The 15,640-nt window shown below is 38.3% G+C and overlaps 1 protein-coding gene across 1 annotated transcript in view; it reads left to right on the top strand.

Annotated features, from left to right (window-relative positions):
- Positions 1 to 15,640, top strand: part of GTF2E2 (general transcription factor IIE subunit 2) — an 86,399-nt gene that overhangs the window by 47,062 nt on the left and 23,697 nt on the right. The window contains exons 5-6 of the mRNA XM_003269540.3: positions 2,075 to 2,257; positions 10,226 to 10,319. Of these exons, the coding sequence (XP_003269588.1) occupies positions 2,075 to 2,257; positions 10,226 to 10,319 (277 nt within the window). The remainder of the gene's footprint in view (positions 1 to 2,074; positions 2,258 to 10,225; positions 10,320 to 15,640) is intronic.

Genomic DNA, 15,640 nt, shown 5'->3' with positions numbered 1-15,640 from the left:
CTAGAATTTTTTTTTTTTTTTTTTTATGACAGAGTCTTTCTCTGTTGCACAGGCTAGAGTGCAGTGGCATGATCTTAGCTCACTGCTGACTCAGCCTCCCGAGTAGTTGGGACTGCAGGCACGCGCCACGATGCCAGGCTAATTTTTATGTTTTAGTAGAGACGGGGTTTCACCATGTTGGCCAGGCTGGTGTTGAACTCCTGACCTCAAGTGATTGGCCCACCTCGGCCTCCCAGAGTGCTGGGGTTATAGGCATGAGCCACCATGCCTTGCCTAGAATGTTTTAATATGGTGAAATCTGATAATGCTTTTTACTTTTTCTTAAAAGAAATGGTGTAGGGTCTTTGTTTTTTGAATGTATGCATTTATAAGATTGATTTGTTGGTTTTCATATAATTTTATGTATCTACTTCAAAATGTTAAAGGTAAGACTTCTGTGTAAAAGTTGTAAAGAAGTCATTGTACCAGTTCGACTTACGTTTTTACAGATTAATGCTTATTTTGTATTGCCAGATTTATAGTTTGTATGCTTGTAAATTGAATTGTTTTTGTTTTAGAAAATTTAAAGCATAAGGTACTGCAGGGATAGGAAGATATTTTGTTGCACAATTACTGCTATTATGGCTTGATGTGGGAAAAAAAAGTCACGAGTGCTGTGTATGAACACACATCACTTGAAGAAACCCCAGCGCAGTCAGTGACCATGCTAATTTGGAAATGAATAGCATTTAAAAATTCAGATGTTTACTGCTTTTAAATATGAAGTGAAAACTAAGAAGACTACTTTCTAGGATGAGAGATAGATTCTAGAAACCAAATGTAAAATTCCTAACATACAATTCATTTATTTTTTTACCAAGCAAAATACTTTTATAATGTAACATGACCATTAATCAGTATAATTGTAGCTCATTGTATTAGTGATATACAAACAATGGTAATCCACATTTAAATTTGCTGGTTTAGTTAACCTTGAGAATTCTTAGACTACCAACATTTAGTTAACAATGACTTTGATCATTTTACTATTCTATTCTCCCTTTTTTCTTCTTTCTGTGTTTCTTCTCTCTCTCCTTTCAGGGTCAGGCTGGCAGCCGCAGAAGAAAATATATAGGGTTGCTCTTTTTGAAGAGCTTTCCTTCTGATACTAGCTGTACAACAGAACTGACTAGAAACATAATTATATTCAGTAATTCCTGCATTCCTACTCAGTTTCATTCTCAAGCTGACATTATAGGTAAAGTTCTTGTATGCACTAGTCTGGTCCTTTTCAGTTCCTTCCACAGCTGCCATTGCCAGTTGATAGCAGATGGGGAAGACCATTGACTAGTAAGGGTAATGTTCCTTACTTTATAATGCCAGTATGTGACAAGCTGTACTTTGCAGGTGGAGTGGGCACTACTCAGTTCACTTTGTCTGTTAATATTTGTAGGTGTTTTATTGATTCCTACACATTTTGACTTCTAGAAGAATATGGGTTTGGCTTTTTTCAAAGTAGTTGTGATAAAATGGTTTATTTCTCTTCAAAGAATTTATGTAAATAAAACACAGTTTCTTAAAAGTGAGCACCATGCTGATCTACTGTTCTGGAATCCTGGATGGCCAGGATTTTAGGCCTGCCAGTTTGTATTCATACGGTACTTTTAATTTGCCACTGTATTGGCTAGTGTTGTATTTTAAAATAATTAGTAGAATTAAGAATGTATATATGGGCTGGGCGCAGTGGCTCACGCCTATAATCCCAGCACTTTGGGAGGCTGAGGCGGGTGGATCACCTGAGGTCAGAAGTTCAAGACCAGCCTGGCCAAGGTGGTGAAACCCCGTCTCTACTAAAAATACAAAAATTAGCTGGGTGTGGTGGTGCGCACCTGCAGTCCCAGGTGCTGAGAGGGAGGGAGGCAGGAGAGGGAGGTTGAGGCAGGAGAATCGCTTGAACCCAGGAGGTGGAGGTTGCAGTGAGCTGAGATTGCGCCACTGCACTCCAGCCTGGGCGACAGAGCAAGATTCCATTTCAAAAAAAAAACATATTTATGTTTCCATTTGTTAATATATTCCAATTGTATCACTGTTACAGGCTTTAGTCAACAATCCCAAAATTGAAGTAATAGATGGGAAGTATGCTTTCAAGCCCAAGTACAATGTAAGAGATAAGAAGGCCCTACTTAGGCTCTTAGATCAGCACGACCAGCGAGGATTAGGAGGAATTCTTTTAGAAGACATAGAAGAAGCACTGCCCAATTCCCAGAAAGCTGTCAAGGTAATCTCTCTTTTCTTTCTGTCTTAATATAATTTGAATGAATAATGACTTCTTGGTTTTAAAAATATCAAACATTTTACAGTTGTTTTTAAAGCTTCTATTATATACACATGGGGTTACAGCGAGCCACTTGAAGGTTTGAAATTTGTCTTGTGCCACCTAGCAGGAAAGGGAGCAGCCATCTTTGTGTAACTTTGTCGGGTTCTTGTTGCTGTTGCTTTATGATTGTTTGATTGTTCAGGGTATTTCTGGAAAATTTTCCTCAAAGGCAGTAGAGTTCTGTTTGTAAATAAGAGCATCTTCTATAATACTAGTAGATGTTCCTTACCTGAGGAACTAGGGCATTAAAACATGAAAGCATTGGTTAATAACCTGGCTATTTTGAAGTCCTAAAGAGGCTATCCATGAAAGTCCTACTGATACAGATGACATTTCCAGTTTAAATTTGAAACTCACTGGGGAAAGCTGCTTGATTCCATTTGTCACAGTTGCTAATTATTAGTGTTAACTTATTAAGCAGTTTCATTCATTTTGCTACCTGTAGAAGAAAACTTGCCCTTTTCTCTCTTCTGCTTCTTGGTAACGGAATTATACATGTCAGATCTTCTGGTATTGTACTACAAGTCCCTGAGGCTCTGTTTATTTATTTCAATTTTTTTTCTGTTCTATTAATCCATTGTTAAGTTCACTCACTTTTCTTCTTCACTTCCAACTTGTTAAGCCCAGTTGGTGAATTTTTTAATTGTATTTTTCAGTTCTAGTCTTTCTTTGTAAATTTTTCTTCTGGTTTCTGTTTCTTTGCTGAATTTTGTTTTCTTTTTTTTTTCCATTCGTGACGAGTATCTTTTGTTACACCCTTGAGTATGACTTCTTATAGCTGCTTTAAAATTCTTCTTCTAACAGCCGAGTCATCTTAGAGCTGGTCTGCATTGACTGTCTCTTTTATGGGTCATATTTTCCTGTTTCTTCATATGTCTAGTACATTTCTGTTGGGTCTTAGACCTTGTAGATTATATTAATATGTGTAAAGGCTCAGGATTCTGTTGCATTCCTCCCAAGAGTGTTTCTATTTGTTTTGTTTTGTGGTTAAGTGAACAGTTACTCCAAACCTTGTCTGCCCTACAGCAGGTAGCATATGATATGTCTCTTCTGTTCTTTTAGCCTTAGCCCTTTTGCTTGGAATCTTGGAATCTTTTTCCATTCATGCATATCCCAGGGCAGTTAGACGGACTTTTTCCAAGGTTTCCTTTTTCACTTTCCAGTTGCTGTGGTTGCCCCACACTCTGTTTCCTGGTTCTTCAATGCAGAAACACTGAGGATTAGCTAAAACTGAGTTTTAGCTGCATAGGGCACTGACAGTGTTCTGCCCTCTGTGCTCTTTCTTTCTAAGTACAGACCCCTCCTCCCCTTTTTGCCTGTCTTCTTTTGGTTGCTCTTCAGTTCCTTTAGGTAGTTGGTTGTATTTTTTTTTTTTTTTTTGAGACGGAATTTCACTCTCGTTGCCCAGGCTGGAGTGCAATGGCGTGATCTCGGCTCACCACAACCTCTGCCTCCTGGGTTCAAGCGATTCGCCTGCCTCAGCCTCCCGAGTAGCTGGGACTACAGGCATGCATCACTACACCTGGCTAATTTTGTATTTTTAGTAGAGGCGGGGTTTCTCCATGTTTGTCAGGCTGGTCTCCAACTCCCAACCTCAGGTGATCTGCCCACCTCAGCCTCCCAAAGTGCTGGGATTACAGGCGTGAGCCACCACGCCCAGCCTAGGTAGTTGATTTTTAAAATGTCTTGTCCAGAGTTCATAGTGTTTTCTGTGGGAGGGTGGGTCCTTTACAAGCTACTTGGTCATTACCAGAAGCAGAGCTCTCCTGAGATTTTTAACTTAAAAGTGTCTCAACTTAAACTGCATGAATGTTGTAAATAAAGACATGTCACCAAAGTTGATACTTTGTGCGCTTTATAGTGTGTTGAATTCAGTGGGACTACTGAATCCTAGCCTAACAGTTGAGTGCTAGGTGTGTTTCCTGCATGGCTGTTTTCTCCCATTTTGATAGGGGCTTTCCTGTTACTATATGTGGTAGGCTTTTCATTACTTTTTAAGCTACAACAGTGCCATAATCTGATAATGCCTTAGTCCATCTTAAATAATTTTGTGATGTAAATTTACTTTGACACCCTGTCTTTACTGGCTGTTCCCTTACTTAGAATTAGAGTAGAAGGGGTTATGAAAAGCACACAGTCTGTTTTCATTTTCAGTCAGACTTTATTTCCAAATTTTTTGAAACCCAAAATTTTTATTCTTTTTTAAAAACTGTGAAGATATGTTGTAGTCTAAAAAATTCCTCAAGTAGTTCTTCGGCACATCTATGTTAAATCTCATCTGTGTTGCTTCCTCTTCAGTTCTTGGTGGAGATACAAGTATTATTGTAATTTTGTTGATCACACAATGCTTTGAAGAAATGTACACTATAGTGCTAGCAGGGAACAAAAAGGACGGTGCAAAAGCAAGAAAACAAGAGAGTGGAAAAAGCCAGTGACTGTTTCAGATTGCTTGTCCCTCAGTAATTGTTATGTGGGGGTTTTCTAACAAAGTAACTGCCAGTATAGTCCTCCTAGGCCAGTCTGCATTTGCGATGTAATACATTAATTATAAGGTGATGCATTGAATTAGTTACTTTTTAGGGTTCCTTTTTTTTTGTTTTGTTTTGAGACAGAGTCTTGCTCTGTCGCCCAGTCTGGAGTGCAGCGGTGCGATCTCAGCTCACTGCAAGCTCCACCTCCTGGGTTCATGCCATTCTCCTGCCTCTGCCTCCCGAGTATCTGGGACTACAGGCGCCTGCCACCACACCCAGCTAATTTTTTTGTATTTTTAGTAGAGACGGGGTTTCACCGTGTTAGCCAGGATGGTCTCGATCTCCTGACCTCGTGATCCACCTGCCTCGGCCTCCCAGAGTGCTGGGATTACAGGCATGAGCCACCGCGCCCGGCCTTAGGGTTCCTTTTTAAAATTAAAGATTAAATGTAAAAATATGCAACAAGAATTTTTTTTTTTTTTTTTGACAGAGTTTCATTCTTGTTGCCCAGGCTGGAGTGCAATGGCACTATCTCAGCTCACTGCAACCTCTGCCTCCCAGGTTCAAGTGATTCTCCTGCCTCAGCCTCCTGAGTAGCTGGGATTACAGGCGTGCACTACCACACTTGGCTACTTCTGTGTTTTTAGTAGAGATGGGGTTTCTCCATGTTGGTCAGGCTGGTCTTGAACCCCTGACCCCAGGTGATTCGCCTGCCTTGACCTCCCAAAGTGCTGGGATTACAGGTGTGAGCCACCGTGCCTGGCTGCAGCCTGAAATTTAACATCTCAACCATTTTTTGAGTGTTCAGTTCAGTAGTGTTAAGTATATTCACATTGTAGTGCAAAAGATCTCCAGAACTTTTACACTTTGCATAACTGAAACTATATATATTAAACAATGACTGCCCTTTTGCCCCTCCCCACAGTCTCTGGTACCCACCATTCTACTTGAGTTTGACTACTTTAGATACCTTATATAAGAGGAATCTTCCAGTATTTGTCATTTCATTACTGGCTTATTTCACTTAGCATAATATTCTCAAGGTTCATCCATGTTGTGCTTGTGACAGGATTTTCTTCCTTTTTAAAGCTGAATAATATTCCATTGTATTTATATAATACATTCTCTTTGTGCATTCCTTGATGGACATTTGGGTTGCTTTCACCTCCTGATTATTGTGAATAGTGTTGTGAATATGAGTGTGCAAATAACTCTGGGACTGTATTTCAATGTGTTTGGAGATACAGAAGCAGGATTCCTGGATCATAAGGTGGTTTTATATTTTGAGGAACTGCCATACTGTTTTCCATAGTGGTTGTACCATTTTACAGCCCCACAAACAGTATGTAAAGGTTCCAGTTTCTCCAATCCTTGCCAACACTTCTTATTTTCTGCTTTTATTTTTGATAATTGCAGTCCTAATAGGTATGAAGTGATAGGTTATTGTAGTTTCGATTTGCATTTCTGTAGTGATTTGCGGCATGAGCACCATGTGTTTGTTGGCTGTTGTATGTCATCTTTGGAGAACTATCTATTCAGGTCCTTTGCTCATTTTTGAATTGGGTTGTTTTTTGTTGTTGAATTGTGGGAGTTTTTAAAAATATATTCTGGATATTAATTCCTTACCAGATACATGATTTGCAAATATTTTCTCCCATTCTGTAGGTTGCCTTTTTACTCTGTTGATTGTGCCCTTTAATTTGCCAGTTTTTGAGTTTGCTGCACTCTTGTCTATTTTTGATTTTGTTGCCTGTGCCTTTAGAGTCATGTTTAAATCATTGCCAAATCTAATGTCAGGAAGCTTTTGTCCTATGTTTTCTTCTAGGAGTTTTATAGTTTTGGGTCTTATATTTAGGTATTTATTTAGAGTTAATTTTTGTATATGGTGTAAGAGTCCAACTTTATTCCTTTTCATGTGGATATCCAGTTTTCCCAGTGTCTTGATGAAGAGACCGTCCTTTTCCCATTGAATAGTCTTAGTCTTGGTACTCATGTGGAAGATCATTTGACCATATATGTGAAGGTTTATTTCTGGGCCCTCTATTCTGCCTATATGTCTTTCTTCATGCCAGCACTACAGTGTTTTGATTAATGTAGCTTTTTTTTTTTTTTTTTTTTTTTTGGAGACAGAGTCATGCTCTGTCACCCAGGCTGGAGCGCAGTGATGCAATCTTGGGTCACTGCAACCTCTGCCTCCCAGGTTCAAGCAGTACTCCTGCCTCAGCTGCCTGATTAGCTGGGATTACAGGCACATACCATGACACCCAGCTAATTTTTTTATTTTTAGTAGAGATGTGGTTTCACCATGTTGGCCAGGCTGGTCTCGAACTCTTGACCTCAAGTAATCCGCCCACCCTTGGCTTCCCAAAGGGGTGGCATTCCAGGTGTGAACGACTGCGCCTGGCCTGATTAATGTAGCTTTGTAATATATTTTGAAATCAGTAAGAGTGAGATCACCAATTTTGTTCTTTTTCAAGATTGTTTTGGCTATGTATTAGTCTATTCTTGCAATGCTATAAAGGAATGCTTGAGACTGGATAATTTATAAAGAAAAGAGATTCATTTGGCTCACAGTTCTGCAGGCTCTCCAGGAAGCATGATGCTGGTGTCTACTCAGCTTATGGGGAGGTCTCACGAAACTTATAATCATGGCAGAAGGTGAAGGGGAAGCAGGCTCATCTTACATGGCCAGAGCAGCAGCAAGAGAGAGTGGGGAAGGTGCTACACACTTCTAAATGACCAGATCTCATGAGAACTCATTATCAGGAGAACAGCACCAAGAGGGAAATCCACCTTCATACCAGTCACCTCCCACCAGGCCCCACCTCCAACACTGGGGATTACAGTTTGACATGAGATTTGATGGGGACACAGATCTAAACCATTTCAGGCTTTTTGAGGTCCCTTGAGATTTGATATAAATTTTTGGATGGATTTTTCCATTTCTGCAAAAAATGCCATTGGGATTTTGATAGGGATTACACTGAATAGGTAACTTTGGGTAGTCTTGCCATTGTAACTGTAGTAAGTTTTTTAATACATGAGCACAGAATTCTTTTCATTTATTCATGTCTTTAATGTTTTTTAGCAATGCCTTCAGGTTCTTTCATTTATTTTACATATGTACAATTTGACTGTCCCTTATCTGTAATGCTTGGGACCAGAACTGTTTTGGATTTTTTTCCAGTTTTGGGATATTTTCATTATACCGGTTAAACATTCCAGAGCTGAAAATCTGAAATCCAAAATATGCCCCAGTGAGTATTTCTTTTTTTTTTTTTTTTTTTTTTTTTTGATGCGGAGTCTCTTTCTGTTGCTCTGGCTGGTGTGCAGTGGTGTGATCTCAGCTCACTGCAACCTCTGTCTCCTGGGTTTAAGAGATTCTCTGGTCTCAGCCTCCCAAGTAGCTGGGATTACAGACACCTGCCACCATGTCCAGCTAATTTTTCTATTTTTAGTAGAGATGGGGTTTCACCATGTTAACCAGGCTGGTCTCAAAACCTGACCTCGGCCAGGTGCGGTGACTCACGCCTGTAATCTCAGCACTTTGGGAGGCCGAGGCAGGCGGATCACGAGGTCAGGAGATCGAGACCATCCTGGCTAACATGGTGAAACCCCGTCTCTACTAAAAAGTACAAAAAGTTAGCAGGGCGTGTTGGCGGGCGCCTGTAGTCCCAGCTACTTGGGAGGCTGAGGCAGGAGAATGGCGTGAGCCACCGTGCGGAGCTTGCAGTGAGCCGAGATCGCACCACTGCACTCCAGCCTGAACGACAGAGCGAGACTGTCTCAAAACAAACAAACAAAAAAACTCCTGACCTCAAGTGATCCTCCTGCCTTGGCCTCCCAAAGTGCTGGGATTATAGGTGTGAGCCATTGCACCCGGCTCCCAGTAAGTATTTCTTTGGCATGCCATGTCAGCACTCAAAAAGTTTTGGATTTTGGATTCGAGATTTTGGGATTTGGGTTGCTCATCCTGTAGTTATCACCTTTTACCACCTCGATCTAGTGGAGTATTATTTTTAAGCTACTTTAAGTCATTTTATGAATAATTTACATAAGTAAGAATAATGGGATGATGAAAACAGCTTTATTAGAGATTTTAGTAAGAATTTAACACAGCAAACTTCAGTATCAAGTAATTTTTGGAAAACACCTCAAAAAGAATACTGTCATATATCCTTTTAGCAAAGTGAGATGATAAAGATTCTTGTCACAAAATACTGTGTGATAATCTTCCTGGTGAATAATGGGATGAGAATATCATTTCCATTTTGTATTGAGAAGCGTTTTGTTCGCTTGTTGGTTCTTAAGCTTGAGAATCTTCACTTGAGTTATTGTCATCTAAAGACTCCATAGCTTGAGACTTTATTCCTATGATGAATTTTGGCCAGATAGTCTAGAGTGCTGCTATTTGGCTTTTTGCATTCATATTTTGATTCATCTAATAATTGTGAAATGTCAGTTTTCTTGTCTTTGCTCTCAAGGGTAGAAAATACAAAATTTTTTTTGTCAGGTGTACTCAATGAAAGTTAAAATACAACAAGAAGACTCTTCCAATCTTTTATATCTTCTTGAAAAGGTGTAATGTAATCCTTTGGGCAATGCAGTAAGAAAACTGAAGGATGCCCATGTATTTCACTATTGCATCACATTTCTAGGTGATTTAATCATTCTTCTATTTTCTTACTATTTTAGCATTTTAAAAGCACAATTGGAAATAATTGATGGATAATGATGAGTAGCAAAATATCTCAAGGTAGAGGAAAAGTAAGAACACCAAGATTCTATTATGTGTCTTAGATTATTGAAAGAGTCCCATGGACCCAAATAGTAATTGCAGCAGACATTGAATTTTCTGTTTTAAGTGAAACACATTTTATTTTTGTTCTTTGGAAGACCTCTAAGAATACAAGTCTGGAAATACCAATTTTTAAATAATTGAACTACTCAAGAAAGAAACTCAAAAACTAAAATTGGGGCTGGGTGCAGTGGCTCACACCTGTATTCCCTGTACTTTCGGAGGCTGAGGTGGGAAGATCGCTTGAGCCCAGGAGTTCAAGACCAGCCCTGGCAACATAGTGAGACCCTTTCTCTACAAAAAATTAAAAACATTAGCTAGATGTGGTGGCAGCGCACCAGTGGTCCCAGTTACTCCAGAGGCTGAGGTGGGAGGATTGCTTGAGCCTGGGAGGTTGAGGCTGCAGTGAGCTGCACTCCAGTCTGGGTGGAGTCTCTTAAAAACAAAACTAAAACTAAAATTGGGTCCAGTGGACCCTATGGCGGTACACTGAGTGTGTTAAGGAAATGAAAGTCCTTTATTGTTTAATTTTTTTTTTTTTTTTTTTTGGTGAGGTAATTTGGAGTTAACTGAAAAATCTTTATTTTATCTATCTTTAAGGCTTTGGGGGACCAGATACTATTTGTAAATCGTCCCGATAAGAAGAAAATACTTTTCTTCAATGATAAGAGCTGTCAGTTTTCTGTGGATGAAGGTGAGCTTTTCTGTATTATACTTTAGTTTGCGAGTATATTACAATTTTAGGGTGATAAAATTAATATTTATAATACAATTATAATTTAAATCTTATATTGCTTTTTTAGCATTATCATCTCTTAGAACACAGCCAGTGGCCCCTGTGTCTAACATATTGTTTCTTAGAATGCAATTTGAAATACGTGATTTGAAAGATTTTAGGTTAATTATACTTACAATCACAGTTCAGGATTTCTTAATGTTTATAACTCAACTGAACCAAACGGGTTCATTTCTTTATCTTTAGACTTTTACAAATGTAAGTTCATATCCTGATACAAAAGCTTGATACAGGATGGGAAAAAGAATAAACTTTTATTGGTGAATAGTGTTCTCTTACCTTATGAATCTTTCAATTATCAAATTGAATAAGGAAGGAGATGATGCTTTTCTTTCTGGAAATTGTGGAGTTGGATGCTAAGCTGTATATTGAATCTCTTACTAAGTATATGATATATATGTTTGGACTTTAGTTTTAAATTTTTGTCAATAATTTGTCATTAATTAAACAAGGGTTTAGTGATGAAAAATGTATTACTCAAGTACCAATTGCCATTTTATCAAATGTGGTGGTTATTTTACTGTAAATTTATATTACTTTTGAAGTTTTATAAAATGGCAGGAAAATAATTGAACATCAATTTAATTGATTTTGTGATTTGTGCAGTAACCTTAAGTTTTCCTTTTGTTATCTGTCTATAGATATCCAGGCTTGTGGTTCTGGTAGATAGGGCTTTAGTTTCCCTGAACTTGTTTTAGGAAATTGTATTTTTGTGAAAATCCCAGTTGAGTACCTTACATGTAATTGGTTCACAATAAATGTTAATTAAATAAAAATGTGCAGAATATTCCAGTTCTTTGATGATGATGTTTCTAATAAGCTTTTATATAACAAAGCAAGTATGTAGTGAACTTATGCTATCCATTGTAGTGATAGGTGCCTGTTGAACAAAGACTTCAGTACTGCCTGGCGATTTTTATATTGCTTTTAGTCTTCGTTACTTGCAGTGTTGCCTTTATGCTAATTTTTTTTTTTTTTCTTTTTTTTAGACAGAGTCTCGCTCTGTCGCCCAGGCTGGAGTGCAGTGGCGCAATCTCGGCTCACTGCAAGCTCCGCCTCCCGGGTTCCTGCCATTCTCCTGCCTCAGCCTCTCCAAGTAGCTGGGACTACAGGCGCCCGCCACCACGCGCGGCTAATTTTTTTGTATTTTTAGTAGAGACGGGGTTTCACCGTGGTCTCGATCTCCTGACCTCGTGATCTGCCCGCCTCGGCCTCCCAAAGTGCTGGGATTACAAGCGTGAGCCACCGCGCCCGGCCTATGCTAATTTTTATATTTCTTGCTTTTAAAAACATTTAAGGCTGGGCATGGTGGCCCATGCCTCTAATCCTAGCACTTTCAGAAGCCAAGGCAGGAGGATTGCTTCAGGCCAGGAGTTCAAGACCAGCCTGGGCAGAAAAGTGAGACCCTGTCTCTACTAAAAACTGAAAAATTAGCCGGGCTTGGTGGCGCATGCCTATGGTCTCAGCTACTCGCAAGGCTGAGACAAGAGTATAGCTTGAACTCAGGAGTTAGAGGTTATGGTGAGCTGATTGTGCCACTGCACTACAGCCTGGGTGACAGAGTGAGACTCTGCCTTTAAAAAGAAAGTTAAAAACCATTTGAGATATTTCTGAGCTCAAAAAAAAAAAAAAAAAATCTAAGAAATAACCGATTCCTTTATTCTTAGGTATAATTAACTCATTTTGAAAAATTTTTGCGGTACTTAAAAAAACCTATCACAAGTATTACAAGTTCAAATACAGAGTAAGAGCCTATACTAAAAGGCAGATGTGCCTTTCCCTTCTCTAGCTGCAGTCCCTTTCTTTTGTGGCAACTACTTAACTAGTTTTATTTTGGATTCTTCAGTTTTTTCCCAATTGCTAATAATACGCTTATGCTATTGTTTCTTGATTTTTTTTCAACTTTAAACATTGTGTGACTTACTGTCATTTCTCTTTCCTATACCTATCTCTCTCCTCCCAATATAGTTATATCTCTAGTTAAGTTTTAGTTTCTCCGTCATTTACTTTGATGCCTTCAACAAACGTATTTAAATGTTCTCAGTGGGAATTTTAGTGTTAAGTCTGCTCTGCAGATGGCAGCATAGCGTAGCATGTCTGTTGTGTAAGCAGATGTTTAACTTGAGGCGGTGGTTGATAGGAAAGAGATTGCAGTAGCTCTGTAAGAGTGTACATGAAGCTCTAGAATTTCTTAATAGTATTTCTTTGGGGTTATTTTAGGAGTACACTGTGTGTTTAGCAATGGGAAGCCCAGGTGTTCTTGTAATCTGCATGCTGAGCTGTCACTTTCTGTCCCTTGTGTGCTCTTTCTGTGGATACCATTGTTTTAACTTCGCTTTTTCCTGTTTGTGTATATTTTATCTATACTTCCTTAATATTACCCCTGTTTTCATTTGTCATTTTATATGCCCTTTGTTGGCCTAAACTCTTTTCTATTTCCTTATTGCGTAGCTTATAGGGGCAAAATGAAAATTTTCACTCCCCCCCCCGAAAACAATAACAATCTAGAAATACATAGAGTAAAATAGTAATATTAAACTCCAGCATATGTGATGCAGAAATTAAACATGCATCATGGATATGTGATGCATGTCTTGTGATAATATATGCTTGGTAGTTAAATCTTACATAATCAGGAACAAGTTCTGTAAATAATTTGATGTGTATTCTGTTAGTTTGCTTTCTCAGCATTACAGATATTCCATAATGATGTATGGCTGTTTAGTATTCCACTGTGTGTACCTGATTAATGAGTTTTAAAATAGTTAACAATGCTGAAGCAAATATCTTTACATATCTTACACATTGGCTATGTATTTTTTATTGTAATGAAATAGGCATAGAAATCAGGAAGATAATGCAGAAGTAAATTGAGAAAATATTTTTGCATCTTTTCAGATTTTTGTTGTTGCTAACTTATTTAATATATGGTGAAATGTACTGCTAGGTTTCTTAATATTTAACTATCCTTACACTCCTAGATAGCCTTTCTTTGGCTTCATGTATTTCTAGATTTTTTATATTAATGTCTTTAGGACAATAGTTTCAGTATGATCACTTTTCTTTTTTGTGTGCTTTGTCAGATTTTGGTTATGGTTATTATGCTGGGTTCATAAAAAGAAAAGTAGTTTTTCTTCCTCTCCCCCCTTCATTCCTTATGAGAATAGTAGATTCTTTAAAAATGTGAAGGCATATACCCATGAATGTATCTGGCTATTTACTTTCTTGGCAACATTCTTAATGTTTTATTTGCTTGTCCTTAAGTTTTCTATCTTGCAAGTCAATTTTGATAATTTTGTGTTTTTCTACAAAATCATTCTTTTTAAAATTTCAAATTTAATAGTGTGCGGTTTTTCAGAGCGTGGCCCTCGGACTTAATTTTTTCACTGTTATTTTCTCTATTTATGGTGCACTTTTGTATTTGTTCTTTCCTTATTTCTTTGTGAACTACTTGTTTTATCTCTGTTGTTTGTTGTGTTTTCATTTTAACAGAAAATATAATCTGTCAGATCACCATCTACATACATATTTATTTTTTGATTACTTGATCTAAGCAGTGACTGAGCAAACATCAGAATCTCTCACAACTTTTATGTTTTTGTTTATTTTTCCTGTAGTTACTGCTTTTTATATTTTCATTCAGAGTTTTTAGTTTATAAACATTCTTGGCAGTCATAGTTTATTTAAGAATTGTGTTCAAATCATTATAATGTGTCCCCCTTGGTTGTATTTAATGTTCTTTTCCTTGATGTCCAGCTTTATCCCATCTAACTCTCATAACCTCTGGCTTTTTAAAAATTTGATATATTTTTGCCCATCTTTTACTTTCTGTCTGTATTTTTTTGTTGTTGTTTTAAGTATTTCCTTTCTAGATGGCATATGGCTGGCTTTAACTTTTGAATCAGTTCTGTCATTTTACATTTACATTGTTTATTATATGTTGTAATCTCCCCATCATTTACTTGGAAATGGTATAATTTATTTTCATTCTCTTATTTTCTGTTGTCTTTTTATTTCCTTGTTGACAATTTCTGGGATTTTTGTTACAGTTTATTAATGTTTATTCGTAAGCCTGTTTATTCAAGAAATATTTAATGGTCTCTTCCTAAGTGCCCTAGTCATTTTGCTAAATATAGGGGTAAGATAGACTAGTCCCTGTCTTTATAGAGCTTCCATTCTGAAGTGGGGGACAGTATATGAAATTTGAAAATATTGCAGATTGTATGAAATGCCAGGAAGAAAATAAATGAGCTCTGTGGTAAGGTGGGGGTGGTGAGGTTCAGATACAACCTCTGAAAAAAGGTGAAGTGAGCCAAAACAGGAAAAATGGGGTGCAGCTAGCCTTGCCAAGGATCAGAATAGTGTCCACGTGTGGGACTGTAAGGCGAGTATCCAGGCAGAGGGAATAGCAAAGGCAAAGATTGTGGGAAGGACTAGTTTTTTTCCTAGAGTGGCGTTTGTTTCACCAGATTCAGTGAACACCTTTTTTTTTTTTTTTTTTTTTTGAGATGGAGTTTCGCTCTTGTTGCCCAGGCTGGAGTGCAATGGTGCAATCTTGGCTCACAACAACCTCTGCCACCCAGGTTCAAGCGATTCTCCTGCTTCAGCCTCCCGAGTAGCTGGGATTATAGGCATGCCACCATGCCTGGCTAATTTTGTATTTTTGGTAGAGACGGGGTTTCTCCATGTTGGTCAGTCTGGTCTCAAACTGCCGACGTCAGGTGATCTGCTTGCCTTGGCCTTCCAAAGTCAGTGAACACTTCTTATAGCAAATGATTTGTAACGTCATCTTTGCTTTTGTGAAATTAAGTTCATAGATAATATAACCTACTGATACACATACTTTCTTAAAAAGTCAGTGTAATACCCTAAGTGTAATGTAAAGAATAAATGAAAATATATTTTTATGCTTTAAAAATTTATTTCAGCCAGGTGCTGTGACCCGTGACTGTAATCCCAGCACTTTGGGAGACCTGCCTTAGGTGATCACTTGAGGTCAGGAGTTCAAGACCAGCCTGGTCAACATGGTGAAATCCCGTTTCTCCTAAAAGTACAAAAATTAGCCAGACATGCTGGCGTGTGTCTGTAATCCCAGCTACCCGGGAGGCTGAAACGCAAGAATCGCATGAACCTGGGAGGTGGAGGTTGTAGTGAGCCTAGATTGCTCCACTGCATTCTAGCCTGGACAACAGAGCAAGGCTCTGTCTCAAAAAAAAAAA

The sequence above is a fragment of the Nomascus leucogenys genome, chromosome 8 (genome assembly GCF_006542625.1).
Source record: "Nomascus leucogenys isolate Asia chromosome 8, Asia_NLE_v1, whole genome shotgun sequence".
Lineage (NCBI taxonomy): Eukaryota > Metazoa > Chordata > Mammalia > Primates > Hylobatidae > Nomascus > Nomascus leucogenys.
The sequence above is the reverse complement of the archived record's forward strand: the minus strand, read 5'-3'. Positions and strand labels throughout refer to the sequence as shown.